General features: G+C 38.9%; 1 protein-coding gene across 1 annotated transcript; it reads right to left on the bottom strand.

Moving 5' to 3' along the window:
- Positions 1–3,115: 3,115 nt before the first annotated feature.
- Positions 3,116–20,329, bottom strand: Mchr2 (melanin concentrating hormone receptor 2). Its single transcript, XM_042679536.1, is given in 6 exon segments — positions 3,116–3,159; positions 3,162–3,427; positions 6,106–6,225; positions 8,780–8,974; positions 13,425–13,634; positions 20,172–20,329. Coding segments are annotated over 6 exon segments (993 nt in total).
- Positions 20,330–21,206: the final 877 nt, after the last annotated feature.

Genomic DNA, 21,206 nt, shown 5'->3' with positions numbered 1-21,206 from the left:
TCTTCCACTAATGGTACAGAGACAAAGTCAGAACGTATGGCCTGGCAAAGAGAAGTCCTAAAAGTCACTGTGCTCATGATAAGTACAGGGGCATGTTTTAGAATAATTAACAGTACCTATCTTTAGCCACTCAGAACTGCTATCTGATGATTATAGGTGGTTAGACAACATGAAACATGTATTCCCCCAGCTCAGAAAGTATAAAGACCACAGATAAAACCATCATTTCTAATTTTTCTTTTCTTTCTTTTCTTCCCTACTCTACTCTCTTCCTTTTCCCTCTCAACTTCTCAGCTTCTCTCCCCTTCCTCCCCCCTCCCCCCCCCCCCCCCCCCCCCGCTTTTTCTCTCTTTCTTTATAGGGCTTGAATTCAGGCTTCTGTGCTCTTGCTTGCCTTTTTTTTTGCTCAAGGTTAGAGCTCTACCACTTGAGCCAAATCTCCACTTCTAACTTTTTTTTTTGCTTATTAATGGGCAGTAAGAGGTTTCATGGATGTTTCTGCCCAGGCTGGCTTCAAACTGTAATTCTCAGATTTCAGCTTCCTGAGTAGCCAAGATTATAGGCATGAACCACCAGAACCTGACAAAAAACAATCTTTTTTGTTAAGGGGAGTAGGAAATATTTCTTCTCCTCTACCCAGTTTCTCCATGCTTTGTCCTGTTATACTAAAATAAATATTTCTACTTTGTGGACCTCTCCTTGTGTGATTCTTGAAATTCTTTTCATGTGTGAGTCTCAAGTTCATTCCTCATTTGGTGATGTGGACATATACTGGCCAGCTTTTATAAGAATTTCATCTGCAACATTTAATATTCTCTAAAGTATCTTTAGATCCAAAGTGATGTGACCTTTTGACATTATTAACCATGAAAAGCAGTAATTTCTGGGACTGTAAAAACAATACAAGGGTTAGAGTTCTAGGAATATGGTAGGATGAGTGCTTTTCAAGCCATTGTTCATGTATGGATATATTTTACTGATTCTGAAATCATTAGAAGTTACTCAACAGAAACTGTACTGCAAACATATTAAGCGTTTTCGTAAGGAAATCTTGCAAGTAGAAGTTGCAAGCCAGGAGTACATCAATATAAAGCAATTTTTACTCATTGGTTGTTATTAATGAACAGAGTTTAAATGAAACAACTATAGTTGGACAAGCATAGAGGAGAGATACAATTATTTTTACATAACCCAAAACTCAAGTATTAAGTGTGTAATTACAAGGGATCATTATTAATTTTACATGAGAGTACATGTATAAATATGATGTACAAACTACCTCTGTAAGATTACACTAAATAGACTTATGCATAGAAAGCTATGTAAAGCTATAAAAGGCACAACATTGAATTTAAATGTCACTTTTTTATTTTTGACTTTGGTTAAGTGCTAAAGCTCCTTTGCAACTTTTAATAAATATAAATTAGAATAAGTCATTCACCAATTTAGATTTGGCATTAGTTGAAAACTATTAGAAATGCTATTAGAAAAATGTCTGTTGGCTTTGAAGATGATATTTTCTGTATTAAAAAAGGCAATGGAATTAAACAGTTACTAAATGACAACATGTGTGGCTGACCTGTTTTGTTGGGTCTTTGGATATCAGGGATATTTACTGAATCCAGACTGTTGCACCTTAGAAAAATGAGTCCCTCATATCAAAGTCACAACCCAGCTTTCCACAAAGATAGAGGAGCACTTGGCCTCTGTGTGCAGCTCTCTAGCTGTGGAGTTCAGATCCACAGATGTGATCCATGTCAGTGTGTAGTTTGCCCATTTGCTTATGTAACCACCCACGCAGAAAAGCATTCAGCTATTGCTTACTCCAAAATGGTTTCTGAACGGCCTTTAGCCAGACACACGGAATTCAAATTCTTGTGTTTAGGTTGGTTCAAATACAACGGAGATATAAAAATGGAGCTCAGAGCACTTAAAGAGCTGGCCGCTGTGAGTCTTTTTAATCTAAAAAAAAGTCTTGATTAAAAATCAGTTCCAGATATTCATGGACAAGTTTGTCTTTTTAGACAAAGAAGATGGGCTTACAGATTTCATCCACACCAAAAAAGTAATATTTGCCTTTGTTGAGAACACAAGCTTTAAAAGCATTTTCCATTCCAGACTGCATGTTTTATACAGGCCAAATGAAGAACAAGGATATAATAAATATCCATGAGTTTGAAAACAAATAACATTTTGTAACTTGAATAAGCATAAATTATAATCCAAAGGAATGATGCATACTGTCTTGAAGTGAGGCACAGTTATTAAAATGGGAAGACTATTTTCTACAATTAGTAGGCATTGGAACAATGATACATTTTAAATAATATACATAAAGTAGAAACACACTTGTTTTTTTCAGGCCTTAGTTCTTTGGGTCTGTAGGAGAAAGCAAGACACACACTAAGTCACTGGCTCTCTCCAGTTGAAGTACAGGCTATTTGGTGGTGCACCAGAAAAGACAAACAGATAGAGCTGAGTTCAGCCAAGCTCTTGGGTAGCTGTGCTACCTTTTAACCCTTTTCTTGGGATTTCTGAACCTTAGAACACTGAAATAATATTTATCTTGTGTGGTTGCTACTTGCAATCTTATTGTGAAATAGAGGGTAACAGTTATTCTGAAAGATGAAACTTGTCAAGATATTAGATGGGGCCATAGGAAATGGGTATTTGAAATGGGTATTTCTATAGATATAAATGGCCAAATTTTAGCTCTCATTGTGGGGTGGTCCCCTTCCAGGAGCCTTCAGGGCTCTGTAAGAGTGAGGTCCCAGTGTGGAGGAAGAGCATAGTCGAAAGCATGCCCTCACACATTCCAGTCAAGTACCTTACCACTAAGCCAACATCCCTGTCCCTAATGACCATTTCTAACAGCGATCAGTTTTAAACACACACAACCACAGACCTTAGTTAGGTATCTTACACTTCCCAATTTTCCTACTTGATACAGACGTACACTTCTCATCTCGCTGAAGTCTTAGCATAGCAAACTCATTGCATTTGAAGAATGACACTGCCTTACCACAGACACAGCACAGAGTTTTCACCGGTCCTTGCAATGCTATCACTATCATAGACCAACCTCGGGTAAGGAACTAGGACTCCATATGCTGTTCTAAAAGCTTGACTTCAGGAAGTTTTCCATGTTGTTGATTTCCTCTCACTCACTCTCTGTACTTGAGGCAGACGTTTCCGGAAATTTCCACTCAACAGGATATAGAGGAAAGGGTTGGCACTGCTGCTGGCATAGCTGAGACAGACGGAGAGGCAATAGCTCACGTAGAAGGCTAGAGTGGGCTGCGGCACCTGCAAGTTCACCAGCTGAAGCACGTGGTAGGGCGCAGCACTGAGGATGAAGACTGCCACCAGCACCAGCACCATCTTTGTCAACTTCATCACTCTCTGCTTTGGAAGGCTGGGGTTGTAACTACCCAGGAGAGAGACACAGCATGAACTACCACAGAAATTACAGGGCATGGATTTCTTAGAACTTTAAACAGCTCGTAATGGCTTGAAAGCATATATTTCTAATTAAATTTTTTCAAATCATATTTTTATTCTCTTTAGGCAGTTACCCAAAGGAGAAACCATTCAACCCATTAGTTTATGAATACAAGGCATCTGGAGCCGTGTCACCCATTTCATCATTCTCCTCAGTATATTTATTTATTTATTTTTACAACAGTTCATAATGGCTTTGCAGTGAAAAAAAAAGTCCACTTTTATATTCCAACTTCAGAGTACCGGGAAAAGGCAGCTTTTCATTCCTGTTCTACACATCTCAAAGTTCTGAAGTTGAGTTATTTTTGAGAAACAAGATGAATAGTATTGAAATAGAACTCAGCTTTGGATGTAAGTATAGTTGAGCACATAGTAATGTAAATATTTGCTTACATAAAATAACATTGTTATAGATATGTTGACACCCCCTTTTCCAGGAGCTAGAAATGAATTTCCCCAATATTCCCTTTAGGAGGTTGGGCCATATTTACTCCTAAGAATATAGAAAGAGGTAAATAGTAATTTTACAGTAAAGAAACATGGCACACTACTTAACCAAGTGATCAAGGCTAATGTTACATGACCATCATGTAATAGCTGGTATTTGTGATGAGAAGTTGTCTCCCACCCTCAAACACCTAACTACAGGCCAAACATGATAATCGTATCAGGAAAACATGGAAGGAAGCCAATTCTATCTTAGGACTATCAAGGCCACACAAAACATGGAAAGAGGTAGGCACTGTCACGGACCAGAGGAGACTAAGAAACATGATCATTAAATACAACATGTCACTCTGCACTGAATCTTGGAATAGGAAGAAGACTTTAATGGAAAAAGCAGTGAAGCATAGTGAAAGGCGGAGCTGTTAATAGTAATACATAATGGCTAATTTCTTAATAAATATATCATGATATACTTACTGTATATGTGAATGATGCATGTACATATGAATAATGGAGAAATAGGGGAAGAACATATGAGGATTCTCTATGCTAACTTTGCTTTTCTGTAATTTGAAAATCATTCTAACATAAAAAATCATGTCATGTTTAGAGTTTAATAACAATTTCCTTGGGAAACAGATAAAAATCTTATAAATAATAGTTTAAAAGTCTGGGAGTTGAAGATCCTTTTAAGACCAGTAACTCTGAATTTGACAGAGTAGGCACAGACATTCTTTATCTTTTTACTTTTGAGGCCTAAGTGGACAGTGTCAACTTTGTTCGCTAAGACACTGGTAGAATTTCTGAGAAAAGTATGAGGAGCAAAATTGTTTGATTTGCCTTATGGTTTTATGAGAGCTCAGAGATTCTTTCCATCTGCCTTTATCTCAATTTCCATATGATTCTATTTCATCCTTCCCACCAACTCAGGATCAAATGATGCATTTAGAAAATATTTTTTTCTATAACTTTGGCTATTTTCCTTTCCCATTCTGAATAGATTACCTTTTAAAAAAGGTAATCTTTTTACTTAAAAATTTAAGAAAGTCAATAAAGTTGTAAACCAATAGACTTTAAACTTTTGTTTCCTGGAATTGCCACAAATGTGGATGAATGGGCTAAATTATTCATATACACTTAAATAAATCCCCAGTGCTACATTTAATGTACATGGAAACCAGGGATCTTATCTTTCTGGAAGAAACACAAAAATCTACTCAAAGCATTCAATTTAATAACAATTTGTGTTTAACATTTTACATAATTATTAAATTATTCATTTGAATATCTTGGTGTGCACAATTTCAAATTGAATATAATTTATATTTATTTATGGCATTTGAAACCCATGTATTTTTAAAGATCCTTCCAAATATTTTCATTAGATAAGTCTAGTTTTATTAATTCCTAATTAATCTTCCTCTACTATGAATAAGACCCTTTGCTTCTAATTAGATGCTAATGAAATCATTCTTCTCCAATAAAAAATTAGAACACAGAAACTAAAAGGCCAGACACATCTCAGATATAAACAAATGCATAGAACTCTGCAAAATGTAAAGCTCAAAGAATGAACATTATCAATACCAACTATAAATTATTCTTTTTTGTGGAACTGAGACTTGAACTCAGGGCTTCAGGCTTCCTAGGCTGGTGCTCTATTACTTGAGTCAAATCTCCAGCTCTGCTTTTTGCTGATTATATTGCAGATGGAGTCTAGTGAACTTTTCTGTCCAGGCTGGCCTTGAACCATGTGATCCTCCAATTCTTGGCCTCCTGAACAGCTTGGATTATAGGCATAAGCTGCCCAGCACCTGGCTTAAACTATATTTTACATAGAATTTTGAGTTATGATTATATTTTTATAAAACAACTACATCAATGATTTTAGCATTTATCACCAAGAGATCCTCAAATGCCTCTTTTAGAATATCTTATTTTCAGACCATGACTTATTTAGACATATAATATAGCCCCCCCTTTTAAACATTTTTTATTTTTACTTTTTTTTTTTACTTTTACCTTTTTTTAAACTTTTTTTTTACACCCCCTCCTTTTTTTTTTTCTCAAGTGATTGATGCTTAAATTTCTGGTTTAGATATTTTGTGATGTCTTAATTGTTCTTTTAACAAAAAAGCAAATAAAGCATACACTTACCATCGGGCATCCTTATTCTGTTGATACATCTCCCAAGTATAACATAAAATTAAAATATAACACAACAAAATTAAGGGTAAGGGCAAAAAGAAAGTTGTTATTGTCAAATAAAGGGTATACCTGTGAAATAAGAGAGAGAGGCACAGACAGAGACACACACAGAGGACAACACTATTATATTCATTGCAATAGCTATAGGCATTTATTGTTCATGAATTATGAGTCTTGAGTTCAGAGCACAGAATAAAAGAAAAGCTTTGGAGGCCATTCTGTAGCGAAATCCTACTTTTCATTATCCATTGACAATGATGCTTGACCCTTCTCTGATCACTCAACTACCTTGACTGAAAAACAGAGACTACTTATAATTATCAACATTACCTTTCATGTTAGTAACACAACATATATTATAAAGTAGATACTTGTCTAAGCACTTTGAATTAGCCCATGGAATCTGTGCAACCCCATTAGCACAATGCCCCTGTGTCCTTATGTGAAAGAAGAGACAGCACATATACCCAGCTTGTACCTGACACAGATGGCATTGGAGCCTAGAGCGGTAGCTGGATTCCAGAGCCTTTGCTGATATCCAAGGCTCCAGATGACTACTTAGCAGACCTGGGGGAGGGCCTACTGTTAAATCAGCTAGTCTTTCCTTTGTGCTTTTCAGAGAGAATTTTCAGGTATGCCAACCCCTTTCCTGCACAGATGTCAGGGATTATCTTTTCTAGAAGGGTCCTGGCTTTGATGAAAGGAACCAGGCCCAGATTTTCAATGAGTGATGTGGCAGAGGAGGCGCTTGGGACCAGAGGGGTGCTACGCACAGCTAGTAGCATCAGTCTCAACTGATCTGAACAACTTGAGCCCAGGAGGAATGACAGAGGTTGCATTCTCACAATGCCCTTTGCTAATCCATGAAAAATAGATGAAGAGCAGCTGTTGATATAAATGGCTAATCATTTGTTCCTTTGACTCAGGCCAAAGTTTGAGCTGAGGCTGAGTATATAAATACGTTTTCCTTTTAGATAGCTTGGGGCCCTTGATAGTCTCTGAGCCCTGTTGATGATCACTTTACATTTCAGTTGGCTGATGGTTTCTGTTCAAATTAACAATCAATCCTATCCATGTTGTGTTGTTCTGGACTAAATGCATTCCTATCAAATCTGCATGCTGAAATCCTAAACTCTCCACTGTTAGATAGTGTTACAGGGTGAAGACTTTGAGAAATAATGAGGCACTAGAGTTTGCTTCCTGTTTTCTTCTCCCTCATCATGTAAAGATAAAAGGAGGGTTTGGCAGCTTACAATCTAGAAAAGAGCCTTCTCTAGAAACTGACCACATCAAGCAGCTTGATCACAGGACTTGCAGCCTTCAGAAGAGTGAGAAATGAATTTCTGCTGTTTAGGAATTAACTGGTCAGTGGCACTTGGTTACAGCAGCCCAAACTGAGACATGCACTCATGTCAAGCTTAATAAATGCCTTTTTACTAGTCAAGTGAGAGAGTGGGAAAAGCACTCTGCCAGACTGACTTGAGCAATACATATAAGAAGTACCTAGCCCGAGGAGTGCTCAAAAACGTTAGCCATAGATTCTGATGATGTTCCAAATTTCAAGTAGAAAAAAATTCCCTTATTTTTTTCTTTACTAAGTTTGAATATAAGAATTATTGTGCTAGTTCCCTCCTTCCCTCTCTCCCTCCTTCTCTCTCCTTTCCTTTCCTTTCCTTTCTTTCATCATGGGGCTTGAACCTCAGGGCCAGGGTACTATCCCTGGGCTCTTTTTGCTTAAGGCTAATGCTCTACTACTTTAAGCCACAGAGCTGCTTCTGGTTTTCTGGTGGTTTATTGAAGATAAGAGTCTCACAGTCTTTCCTGCCTGGGCTGGCTTTGAACTGCAATCCTCATATATCAGCCTCTTGAGTAGTTAGGATTACAAGCATGAGCCACCAACGACTGGCTTACTGTGCTAGTTTCTGTATCATTAATTTCCTAAAGATTTTATAACAAATGACCACAAAATCGAATGGCTTAAAATACCCAGAAATTTATTCTGGATGCCAGAAGTCTGTTCCTTTTGGAGTTGAAGGAGACTCATAGCTCCCCCCAACCCCTATTTCTTGTCATTCTTGTCAATCTTTAGTGTTATTTGGCTCATAAATACATCTTCAGGACAGCAGGACTCAGGGCCCACCTTAATCTAGTATGTCTGCAACCTAGTTTGATTATGTCTGTAAGGACCTTCTTTGCAAATAAGGTCACATTCACAGGTATGCTGGTAGGTTAGGACTTTATGGGGAAATCACAATTCAGGCAACTACAATTACATAGTGATCTAGTTTAAGTCTGGTTATCACTGCGCCTCTTCTTGGGAATTATTCTCCTTCCTTGCTCTCTGCAGCCCTGCCGAATCTGGCTGCCATGGGTCTCTCCATCCATAGTTAAATCTTTGTGCACACTGAGGTTGCATGATTAAATTTGAGATCTTTTCACAAGGTGGCTCTATCCTTCAAATCATACCATCACCTGGGTTGTGTTAAATAAAAATCTAAGCAGGAAGACTGGCGAGAAGAGGATCCCCAAGGACCCTCTCCATGCTGCTCATGTGTTGACAGGAAGGATGAAGTACTTCACAACTTAATTCAACTCTATTTTTCTTGTTTTTTTCACAACTTACCAGAGTACATCATCAGGGGATGTTAAATCAAAAGCACAACTCTCGACGCCGTCTTTAAATTTGATGACTTTTGAGTAGATCCAGACAGGCAATGCTAGCAGAAAGGAAGCTGCCCAAAGGCCCAAATTGATGCGGATAGTCTTGTACCTTGTTCTCCAACTTGTCAGTCGAAATGGCTGGACGAGAGCCAAGTACCTGCAAAGCCAGTTAAGAAGGGTTTGCGAACAATCAATAAAAGCACTGAGCTCCAAGGATGAAAGGTTCATGACAAGAGTAAATTATTAGTATTATTATCCTCCCCGAAGCACACCTCTATCATGGCAAAAGAAAGTTATATTTTTTAAGAGCTTGCTGATACCCACAGAGAAAACAACTCTTAACCTTGCAAAGATGAGTAAACCACTCATGGAAACAGCTGCCGATTCCCAAGCACCTTGAGCATGGTACAATTCTGCATTGCCAACGTCTTCATTTTTCTTTTTAATTTTAATTGTAAACATGATGTACACAGGGGTTACGGTTATATAAGTCAGGAATTGAGTACATTTCCTTTTAAACTGTCATCTCTTCCCTGGTTTTCTCCCAGTTTTTTCCCTCCTGAGCCCTGTCCCTCACAAGTTGTATAGTTCATTTTCTACATAGCGTCTAGTGAGTATAATTCTGAGTAGTTTTTAGTGACATAGAGGCAGGAAGGAGGAAGGGATAGGGGCTGCTAGGAGAGTCCCTCAGCAGGACTCTGGTTTTACATTATGGTCCCCAGGCTCTTGGAAGTTTAGGTCACAGAACTCTCAGGGCAGATGAACAGTGTGACTGGTATAGCCAACACAGATTCCTCAGGGAGTTTGGCCTAGAGATGAGGGACTGGAGAGAGGAAATGGGATAATTTCAATGGGGGAGGGGGAGCATTCTTGCTTTTTCTTCCCTTTATGGAGCCAGAAGGAAAAAAAAGAGAATATCCATTATTCAAAGTTGAAATGGTGACATCTCAAATATATTTGGCCCTTCAGCAAATCATAAAATAGCTAACTGAAAGCTGAAGAATGCAGAGGAGAGCTGCAATTCAGAAAGAAGGCTGTCTGAGAGAGTAATTTTGCTGGGGTGTGGATGAGGGTGTGTAGTAGTTGAAGGTAGTATTAGTAGGAATTGCACAAACGTAAAAAAAGTGGTTTGGTTTGGTTGGTCACTTGTTTTCCTAAAGTTTTTGAAGAGCTACTAATGAAGGCTTGTTTAAAAAACGAAAGAAAAAAAATCTCTGTTTTCTTGGTCTTTTTTTGTGTGCAATGGTCAGGAAATTTCCCACGCATTGAATGAATCCTGTGGCATGCAGGGAGAGTTTCAGCCCCTCCTTCTATGCACAGCGCATGCTTGAGTGCATGCGTGCATCACCTAAGCTATGGACAGAGCCCCTTCTCTGCCGGGGAAATAGAAGAGACAGTGATTTCCCTGTGGCTCAGTCACCCTTCTGACTGGAATTAAAGAATGATGGAGTCATGCTATTAGTGAATGAATCGTCCCTGATCACCTATCTCTCAAGGTTATAAGAACAAACAAACCCCAAACCAAAACCTTCAATGGCTTTGCATGCTTTTCAGTTAAAATTTAGAATCCTTACCATGATTCATAAGGGCTTTCTCTACCTGGTCCTGCATGCCACACAGGCTAGAACTTGTGTCAGACTCTCTCTTGAATTCAGTTAATTTTCTATTACTATAAAAATTATCCAAGCTGGATGCCGGTGGCTCACGCTTGTAATCAGGGGGCTAAGAGGATTATGGTTTGAAATCAGCTCTAGCAGGAAAAAAATTCTTCTCACCAGTAAAAGAGCTGAATGGACCCGGGGCTCAAGTGGTAGAGTGCTATCCTAGAGCAAGAAAACAAAACAAACCCCTCCCCCCCCAATAACAACAAACCCTAAAATGTCAGGGATAGCACCTATGACTTGAATTCAAGCCCCAGGACTGGAAAAAAGAAAAAAAAACCCACAAAATAATCAACGTAGAATGAGAAGACATTTGTTTTGGCGTATGGTTTCTGAAGGTTTGCTCCATGACTGCTGATTGGTCCCATTTTTCTTGGAGGGGGGCGGGGCTGTTGCCGGGCATGGCCAGGAGCACATGGCAAGGCAAAACTGCTTACCTTGTGACCTGAAGGGAGAGGGGAGAGGAAGGGACCCAAGTTCTACACCACCTTCAAGGGCATGTCCTCAGTGACTTAAAAGCATCCCACTAGCTTCTACCTGCTATAAGTTCCAGGTTCCACTGTCCTCCAATAACACCATCCTTGGAACCAGGCCTTTAACATCAAGGCCTTTGGAGGACGTTCACGTTCTTCAAGTTATTCCCCCTTTCAGGGGCAAGAACACACTGTTCTACCTGCCTCTCAGGTAGAACTTCCTCTATTCACTTCCGCTTACCCTTCCTTCAAGTGCCTATATAACTGTTTCTCTCTCAAAGAAGCCTTCTTCAGCCACATACTCCCACACAAGAGGATCCATGACTGTCAATGCAAATCAGGAAAACTCTGCTTTTCCTTCCTGCAGTGTCTCACTGTGTGAAAATGAATCTGATTCTCACACGTTACCTCAATTAATGCTTGTGTACACCACTGTGGAAGGGAAGAAGAATAAGTCATTGATTGCATTTTCAGGCCACATCTTCTTCCTCCTAATATGTAGTCCCTTCGCTTGATGAATGCATGAAGAAAGGAAGGAATAGGGGATTCTGGCTTCTATTTATTGACTTTTGCTGTGTAAGAGAATTTATTTACAAAAGTAGCCCCTGAGTAGTTTTTATCTGGAAGCAAATATTTTGGATGTTTACAATTATTTCATATTACTATCAAGGTAGAGATCCACAATTATATTTTCTTACATATTTGTAGTTATTACTAATCAGAGAAACGTACATAAAAGACATCAGAAAGACTTGAAAGGCATGATCCATAAATAATAAGGCCTAATGATGGCATTGCCATGGGGTTATGGTCTTACAAAGAAACAACTCTATTTGTCTCACAAAAAGATCAATTTAGTTGAACCTTATACATTTGTTAGAGTTAGAATGATAAGAAATGACAGGAGGGCTGGGAAGGTGGCTCAGTGGTAGAGCGCTTGCCTTGCATGCCCGAGGCCCTGGGTTCGATTCCTCAGCACCACATAAGCAAAAAGAAAAAAGCCAGAAGTGGCGCTGTGGCTCAAGTGGTAGAGCGCTATCCTTGAGCTGAAGAGCTGAGGGACAGCGCCCAGGCCCAGAGTTCAGGCCCCATGACTGGACCCCCCCCCAAAAAAAAAAAAAAAAAAAGAAATGACAGGAATACTATCTCTTGCTGCCTGATCCTGTAGATTAAGGGCCAAGAGAAGGAAAAGTCTTGACCGTCTTAGCAGAAAAGTGAAATTTTAGCTATATATATACTCTGCACAACCCAGCAACAAAAAAAGAATATAAAATATGCTATCCGGTATATAGGACAGAGTATGCACACGTGCACACACACACACAAACACACACACACACACACACACACACACACACACACACACACACATCCCTACCCACCAACAGTAGGAGTTATGGAATTAGCCTGTTCTAAGGAAGAATATGTCACTCATTTTATTTTTAGTGAAAAGTTTACAGCAAGATAAATACCCCCACTCCCCACCTTTTTATAAGATCAGTATTGCTGCCTCATGGTACATGCTATCAATAGGTTTGAATTATCTTCAAGAATGAGATTACTATTGTTAAGTCTATGTTGGATCTCATCTTTGCAGGGCTCTTTCTTTTGTATTGAGAAATTTCTTCTTGTTGTTGTTGTTTAGTTTTTCCTCAATACACAGTCAGCAGTGGCTGGCATTCACTGAGCTAACCATACCTACACAGTACATTAATTAAAAAATATGGCACAGTTCATATTTTGAGAATTCTTTTACAGATTAGCAGAAGGGGAGAAAAATGTGTGAAATTTCCCCATCACTGGTCATTTTGTCAGAGTGAATGATCTATATGACTTTGTCATTCCTTTGTTTAATCCATCTGAAGAACTTTTGTTACTTTTTTTGGGTCCGGTCGTGGGGCCTGAACTCTGGGCCTGGGCACTGTCCCTCAGCTCTTCAGCTCAAGGCTAGTGCTCTACCACTTGAGCCACAGCGCCACTTCCAGCTTTTTTCTTTTTGCTTATGTGGTGCTGAGGAATCGAACCCAGGGCCTCATGCATGCAAGGCAAGCGCTCTACCACTGAGCCACCTTCCCAGCCCACTTTTGTTACTTTCTTACATCCAAGAGTCCGCTTGGGAAGAAGTCCTGATGAGCCAAGGGGAATTCAGCACCTCCTTCAAGACAGTCATTTGTTCATTCATTCACAACATTCATTCATTTTGGTTTCTAATACTTTATGATTTTGTGAACTTTTATCTTGCAGTGAACTGTAAATATAACTCAGACCAAAAAGAAAGTTTGAGAAAGTAGAGAGTTTAGTGTTTTACATTTCACATTTAAAAAAGGGGCCTCTGTGAATGCCAAAAAAAAAATGCTCCTAAAGAAGCAGGCCTCTAGTTAAACAAAAGAACTTTGCCCTTATATACCAACACGATCAGGGCTTAATTGGAATGACCTTGGTGGCTCTGCCTTGCATTAGTGTTTTCACTTACCTATCCACACTCATCACAGTCATGATGGCGCTGCAGGCAAACTGGTTGCAGGTATCCAGGGATGTGATGATGGTGCAGAGGGGGCTCCCGAACACCCACTCTCCTCCTCGAGCCCACTGGTGAATAAGAAAAGGCATCCCGATGATGTGGACCAAATCAGCCACAGCCAGGTTGCAGATATAAATGTCAGGGATTGTTTTTCTCTTGGACCTGCAAGAAAGGAAGGAAGCCAGATTAAAGATTAGCATTGGAAGTACACACCTTCTTCAACATATGCCATCTTGACAAATTATTTTGTGTGTTGGTCTTAGGGCCTGAACTCAGGGCCTGTGCTCTAACCCTTTGTTTTTGTTTTTTGTTTTTGGCCAAAGGTTGAGCCCTACCACTTGGACTCCATTCCCACTTCTGGCTTTTTGTTGGTTTCTTGGAGTTACAAATCTCAGAGACTTTCCTGCCCAGGCTGGCTTTGAACAGCCATCTTCACCTCTCAATCTACTGAGTAGTTAAGATCAAAGGCATACGCCACTGACATATTTCCCCAAACATCTTTCCAAAATTTTAATTGCCTTAATGAATTTATGTTAAAAGGAAAACAGACACAGATGCTCTAGGCTTGCCTACTTAAACATGTTGAATTATTTATATGAGAACTAACTGTGGTGGTTTGAAAAATTTATGGGCTTACATAAATTATTTGATATTTCTTTCAATAGAATCAAATTCACTCTGAGTGTTGAACTTAATAAATGGCTCCTAGAAATTAAAATATGGTAGAAACAACAGTGGGAAGCATTTGAAATTAGGACACAAAAGCACAGTGAAGCCTTGAATACTGGTCTTGTTAATGGAGACCACCATGTTGTGCCAGATACTCAAGTACTCTGAAGAATTCCACAGGGAATTGAAGTCCCTGACAACAACCAACCAGCCCTGCTTTTCCAGGAATGAGAGGTTAGATTCTCAAACTCCACACAAGACTTTAGATGATGTAACCCTGCAGGAAAACTCCACTGCAGCTTTATGAGATAGACCCTGAGACAGGACCAGCCACTGAAGCTGTTCCTGGAATCTGACCCTTGCAAAGTATGTGACAATACGTTTTTTATTGCTTCAAGCCATTAAATTTGGGCATGAATTATACCAACTGTAAAAACACGTCAGCAAAAAGTTTAGTCTACTCATCTGTAGCACTCAAAACAACCAAACAATAAAAAATAAATGCTTTCCATTGTGCAATACATTTTTCCCATCAGAGCTGAGGCCATTGTTATAATTCATTATAAATATAAATATTCCAACAAAATCTAATTCAATAGCCAAGACCCCTAGTAAAAAGTTTGAAATCCAGGAGGTCTGGAGAAGAATGTGAAAGCAATGAACTGATGGCACTGACAATCACCTTACGCCCCCTGCTGGTAAGGCAGAGAAATGAATGCCACACAGCCCAGGCTTACCAAGTTTTTTTGCTGCTGTAAGATTTTGTGTGTGTGTGTGTGTGTGTGTGTGTGTGCGCGCGTGCACACACGTGTTCCAGTACGGAGGGCCCTGTGCTCTGCTTGGCTTTTTCACTCAAGTTTGTTACTCTACTGCTGGAGCCACAGTTCCATGTCTGGCTTTTGGTGGTTAATTGGAAGTGTTACAGATTTTTCTGATCTGGCTGGCTTTGAACTACAACCTTCAGATCTAAGCCTCCTGAATAGCTAGGATTACAACATTTTACTAAACTGTTTTTTTTTAAGCAGAAATTTAAAGCTAAAAACCAGCATTTAAGAAGCTAACACATTCAATAATATTTGGTATCTCTATCTGGAAGATGCTGTTCACGAATTAGAAAAAGACATCATTGAGGTCCAGTTATGTATCAGGTATAATAGCGTGCTCTGGGGTTGCAAAGCTAATGAATCTACAAACTCTGCCATGAAAACACTTGTAGTCTAGACATACTTAAGTGAACAACTACATTCCAATTTGATGAGACAAAGCTAGAGACATGCACAAGGCAGGCTTCTTGGTAGAGGAGGCATGTGAACTGAGAACAAATAAGAATTTGGAAAACATGGAAGAATAAGTCTAAGATTATGTCACAATTTCTGGCTTAGTTTAGAGCTATTATTCTGTGCTTAGAAGCTATTCTATGTCTCCATCATTCATTGGCTGAAATTTGTGAACTGCCTCTAGACTTCACATGTAAGTCGTCAAGTTATTATGTAACGCAGACTGTGAGAGGCCATGGTTTCTTTGCCCAGGTCTAGGCAACATGTACTGTATGGGGAATTACTGCCATGGAGTTTTTACTCAGGAGCTGCACTCTGTTCATTGTTGGTGCCATCAGTATCTCAGGCTGGTTCTCTGTCTGAGAAGGTTGGACTCTCATCATAATGGGAAAGAGGGAGAGGAGACTTGAGGAAAGGATAATGTCAACCAAAGAGCAGTCAAGAGACTGTACTTGGTCTTTAATTCTTTGCCTGCTCTAGGCCATTGGGGGAGGGCGATGGAAATGGGGAGGGACAGTGAGAGATACAAGGAATCATGTAGACTTCATGTTAATAAAACTCATCAACGTTGGCCTATGAATATGTCATTTGCACATAAAGTTGGGTATAATCTTGTGTTTGCTTATGCCCTAAATGCAAGAATTGGACTCCTCAGGGCCTTTTCTTCCTCTAGACAAAGTTATAGCAATTTTATGGTTGAGGACAGTGCAGATCATTAACTGGCAATCAAAAAGAATTAAAGAGCTGTTATGATGATTCAGCCTGAAGTCTCAGCACTTGGGAGGTTGAGGCAGAAGAGTCCTCAGTTTTAAGCCAGTTAGGCTGTATAGTGACATACTATTATTATTATCATTATCATCATCATTATTGTTGTTGTTGTTATTTTTGAACAGTCCTGGGTCTTGAATTCAGGGCCTGAGCACTGTCCCTGAGCCTCTATTGCTCAAGGCTAGCACTCTACCACTTGAGCCATAGCACCACTTCTGGCCTTTTCTGTTTAGGTGGTACTGAGGAATCAAACCCAGGGCTTCATGATGTTAGACAAGTGGTCTACCACTAAGCCACATTCCCAGCCTAGATTCTATTTTTTCACAAGAAGAGTTAAAATGTTCTAGACATCGTTTTTCAAAGCACAAAGAAAAATCTGAAGCAATATAATATGTTACATTTACTGTTGCTTTATTGAACGTGACAGTCCAGAAATTAAAAATAATAAAGTAGAAATGATAAAATTTCTAATCATCCAACCTCTATTGATTTTCAGATTTAATCTATCTTCTGATTTCTATTGCCTAACTTCATTAGATCTCTATCTCATATAACCCAAACACTAGAAAGAAAACACTGAATAATATGTTTTTCATATTGTTAATAGCCATAGTTAATGTTCACTAATCTGAGCAATGATAAAATAAATTATGGCGTTCTAACATTATATGATGCAGCTGTTAAATAGCATAGTTTGGAAGAACAGTCACATATGAAAATGCTTATACTGTTTCTTTAAGAAAGAATATTGAATTTGTATTTAGCCTGACTCCAAAATTATTTAAGCATTTGTTTAAAAAGTATGACAGACTAGTATGTCAAGTGAACACATGATGATATACTTGATATGACTGAATTTTAGAAATCTTATCTTTTTTTTACCACTTTCTAGAATTTCTATTCAACTCTATTCTATTCTGATTACCTTGTATAGTCAGAAATATATATGTATTTGGATTAAATATGACAAATATACAATCTCACATTCAGGCTATCAACTAAATGCATTCCACCCATTTTAAGATCTTTATTCCTAGGTCCCTTTGTCAATTGGCTGCTGACTAGTTTGGCCAATAGGAGCACTGGTGGGAAACTTGAGAGCAGGAGGGAGAAAGCAGGATGGGTATTTCTCTGCTCTGCTGTTCACATCCCAGGCAGTGGCTGCATCCTTTCCACAGTTCCAATCCTTTCCTGCAAGCTCATAGTCTCAGATACCATCAAGTGTGGCTTCAATTAGATCCACAAGATAGTCAAGAAACTTGAACTCTATACAATACTCTGCTTTTCCTTCAGCTACAAGAGGGAAAGAAAGATGGAAGAAGTGGACAAGTGCAGCAGGCAAGTAGAGGTAAACTACAAACATTTCTGTGTTCACTCAGCAGTATTGCCTTCTCGACACTTCCTGGGAGTATTTGATTACTTTGATTTTCTTTCTTGGAAGTTATACTTTAAGCAGTATCTTTTTTTAGCCTAGTTTTAAAGTTTGAGATAGGGTCTCCCTAAGCAGCCCAGCTGTGTCTTGAACTCAGCCTCTCAAGTACTGAGATTATAAAGTTGTACTACCTTGCTCATCCAAAGTATTTTTGCACGTTTTTTTGTGTGGTATTGGGAATCAAACCCAGGGCCTTGCAAGGCAAATGCTCTTCCACTAAAATACATCCCTAGGCCTTACTTATTGTTTTAATTCTATATTTGTAAGTCTGACCCTTTCTCCTAGATTATAAGGTTTTTGGAGTCAGATGTTGTTGTGATTTCTTCTTTGGCACTTTCATAACCCCTTGGACAGTGCTGGGCATGCAATATGTATTTGAATAATATCTACTGAGTTGAACTGCTTCTAGTCCTTTAAAAAATTAAAGTGCTTGATGTTCATACCATTGATCCATTCTAGCTAACTGCAAAGACACCAACAGTAATACTTTGAAAGAGAGCTGTCTGGTAAGAAGCTACCTGGGCAAAGCAGCCAGTGAGGAGCCTTCTCTGTGGTGGTAAATCTATGTCATTATTTTGAGGGCTGCTGGGGCTCTTAATGGGTCTTGAGAAAATTCTTCTATCCACAAAGTAAAGCCAAGACAGCCATCTTTATAATTTCAATTGTTTGTTTATCATCAGAACAGCATCGAATTCAGAATCACAGGATTTATGTCTGTTTGCCAGGTCTGCCACGTCTTGACTCTGGGATGTTTTAAATGCATCCACAAGGGTGTGTTTTAGTATAATATGTTTCAAAAAAGGTTTATTGCGGCTATGTATTAAGATAATATGGAAAACAAATACTAGGCAGTACATCTTTCATGACATATAAATATATGTAAACATCTTTAAAAGGACAGTGATAAGTACGATCAGAGACCATAACAAACATCTGGCATTTATTAAAACCAGTAGAACTTAAATCTGAAAACAATCAGAATGTCCTCTGCAAGCGCATACAGGCTCATATGCATATACACATGATTAATTTCATTCATGCATAGCATAGGCAGGAGTGAAGAAACTCCAGGAGTAAACTTTTAGAACTGTTACCAGACAGTTTAACAACATAATTATCAGGAAGCGAAAACAAGTTTGAATAGGTAGATACTTGGTAGGGGAAGCAGATGAGGAGAAAGATGGAACTGGGGAAGAATATGGTCAGAATTCTCAATGTACATATGTGATAAAGGAAGTGAGAAGCATGAAATGCATTTGGGGGCAAGGGGTAAATGGGTTTGGGGTGAGCAATGAAAGAGGTGACTCTGATCTAGAAGTACTGGACAGATAAATGGATCTGCTAAGTAACCATCCCCAACAAAATGGTGGGACCAAGGACAAAGGGTGAACCAATGCAACAGAGATCTCACAAGACAATATGCTGGACATGATCTGTACAACAGAGGATAGGGTAGGGGGAGGGAAAGTGGGAGAAAACTGAGGGATGGGTAACAAGTTCAACAAGAAACGTACTCACTACCTTACTTATGTAGCTGTAACCTTGGTTTACTTTGGCAGCACACATACTGAAATGTATCTGTAACCCCTTTGTACATCACCTTGACAATAAAATAAAAAAATAGCAACCCTTCCCCCTGCCAGTCAGTCATGTGACATTTAAGAAAGTATGAAAAAGAAAGCAACCTAGGATAGAAATAGTATTACGTAGCAATGGAGAGTGGGTATATAAATTCTAAGTCTGTTTTGTCAAGTTCCTAGAAGGTACTCTTTCCTTATGTATCACATTAATTAATTAATTTTTGCAGTCTTTGGGAGAAAGGGGGTAGTGCTCTGAATTAGGAGGGGGACATGGAACAAAGGCAGAGGCCCTGGGGAGTAGATGTGGTCTGTATGGTTACAGGCTACTTGGAGGGGAACAGTTCAATATCTGTGCTTCCTGCATCTTCAACCTGATCAGCTAGAATTTCACCCAAGTGAGTGACTAAAGGATTTCCTTCGTCAGCCCAAAGAGGTCAGCTTAGAATAACTCTTACTGAATGGGAAATAAAACAACTACATTGAAGTTTTAGCCCCAGTGAGAATCTTATATTGAGAGATGGAGGTAATGGTTTTCAGATGAAACCATATATCATCCCTTCAGATGATTCTTAAAAGAGTGTGGCTAAGATTGAGGATCACTGCTTTAAAAACTCACTGAGCAGCAATAAACTTTGGTCTACATTTACCATTCTGAGATTTACAACTCAGGTATTATTTTATTTTATTTTTATTATCTGCAACTACTTGTACAAAGGGCTTTCAATTCTAAAATTTGAGTATAACACATCTCCACCTGGGTCACCCCTTCCATCATTCTTCCCTACACAAAATCTACTCCAACCCCACCCAATAATAATGAAAATATCTGTAGAATCCTCTTTTGATTATTTTTAGCAAATATTTTACAAGCCAGAATTTATGAAGCAAAATCCTGGGGCCTCGTTTGATTCTCCTAGAGACTTTAGAACTTATTCTTCAATTATCAAACAAAAAAGAAAAAGAAAACTCTTACCTTATTATAGTGAATACAATGAGGATGTTGCCAACCAGCCCGGTGAAGCAGATAATCCCAATCAAGGAAGGAAGGATGACTGTGTCCACAATACTGGGGGTTTGATAAGCAAAGTCATTATCCCAGGATTTGTTGAAAAGTTCGATAGAGGTATTCATTGTTCATGAACTTCCAGCGTTAAAAGCTGGGAAGTAATAGGAACTTGATTTGCTTCACAAGTCTCCTCAATATTGATTCTCTTCACATAATTAAAACTGTATTCATTGGAGCCTCCTTTGCACCAAGATTTCACGCAGGATGGCAGTAAAGGTATGTTTGGTCCCTGTTTGTAATGATTCTACAAATTGCAAAAGAAAAGGGCAAACAGCAAATATGGAACAGCATGAGAAATACCATGATAGGCTTTCTATCTTACCACACCTTACAGTAGTTCACATACGATACTATATACTTTCTACACACTTGATACATACTGTAATAAATACTTTACATATTGTAGTTCATACTTTTTGAGCAGAGCTAATACTCACCCAGCACATATTGCTACCCATGGTTTACAGCTTACATTTGTTGTTATTGACCTGTAGGTCTGTTTGTACTGGCTAACATATCAGCAACATGTATATTGGTAAACATAGTTTTTGCTTTAAAGTTCATGGGGTCTGCCCAACTGTGATTGTTTAGGAATGGAATGGATAAGACTTCTGGGGATAATTTCTTAGGTTGTCTAAAGGAGGAGAGTCAGCTCAGCAAAGGATAGCTGTGGGAAGTGAAGCATACTGGGATCCTTGGAGGCAACATGTATAAAGAAGTATGCAGATATTATGAGGAAAATGATAGATGGGTTGAATGCCCAGAGAACAGGAAGTATTATTTAATCAGCAGGAATTATCTGCTATTTTTTTTTTTTTTTTTTGCTTATTGAGCCCAGAAAGTCTCTTTGTGCATGGTTGTATTCCGGTGAGGGGTCCTCTGAGGAGCTTGTCGTGATCATGAAAATGGATGACAAGTGGACATATTCTCTAGGAGATGGGA

The sequence above is a fragment of the Dipodomys spectabilis genome, unplaced genomic scaffold, assembly GCF_019054845.1.
Source record: "Dipodomys spectabilis isolate Male_0828 unplaced genomic scaffold, ASM1905484v1 ptg000053l, whole genome shotgun sequence".
Lineage (NCBI taxonomy): Eukaryota > Metazoa > Chordata > Mammalia > Rodentia > Heteromyidae > Dipodomys > Dipodomys spectabilis.
The sequence above is the reverse complement of the archived record's forward strand: the minus strand, read 5'-3'. Positions and strand labels throughout refer to the sequence as shown.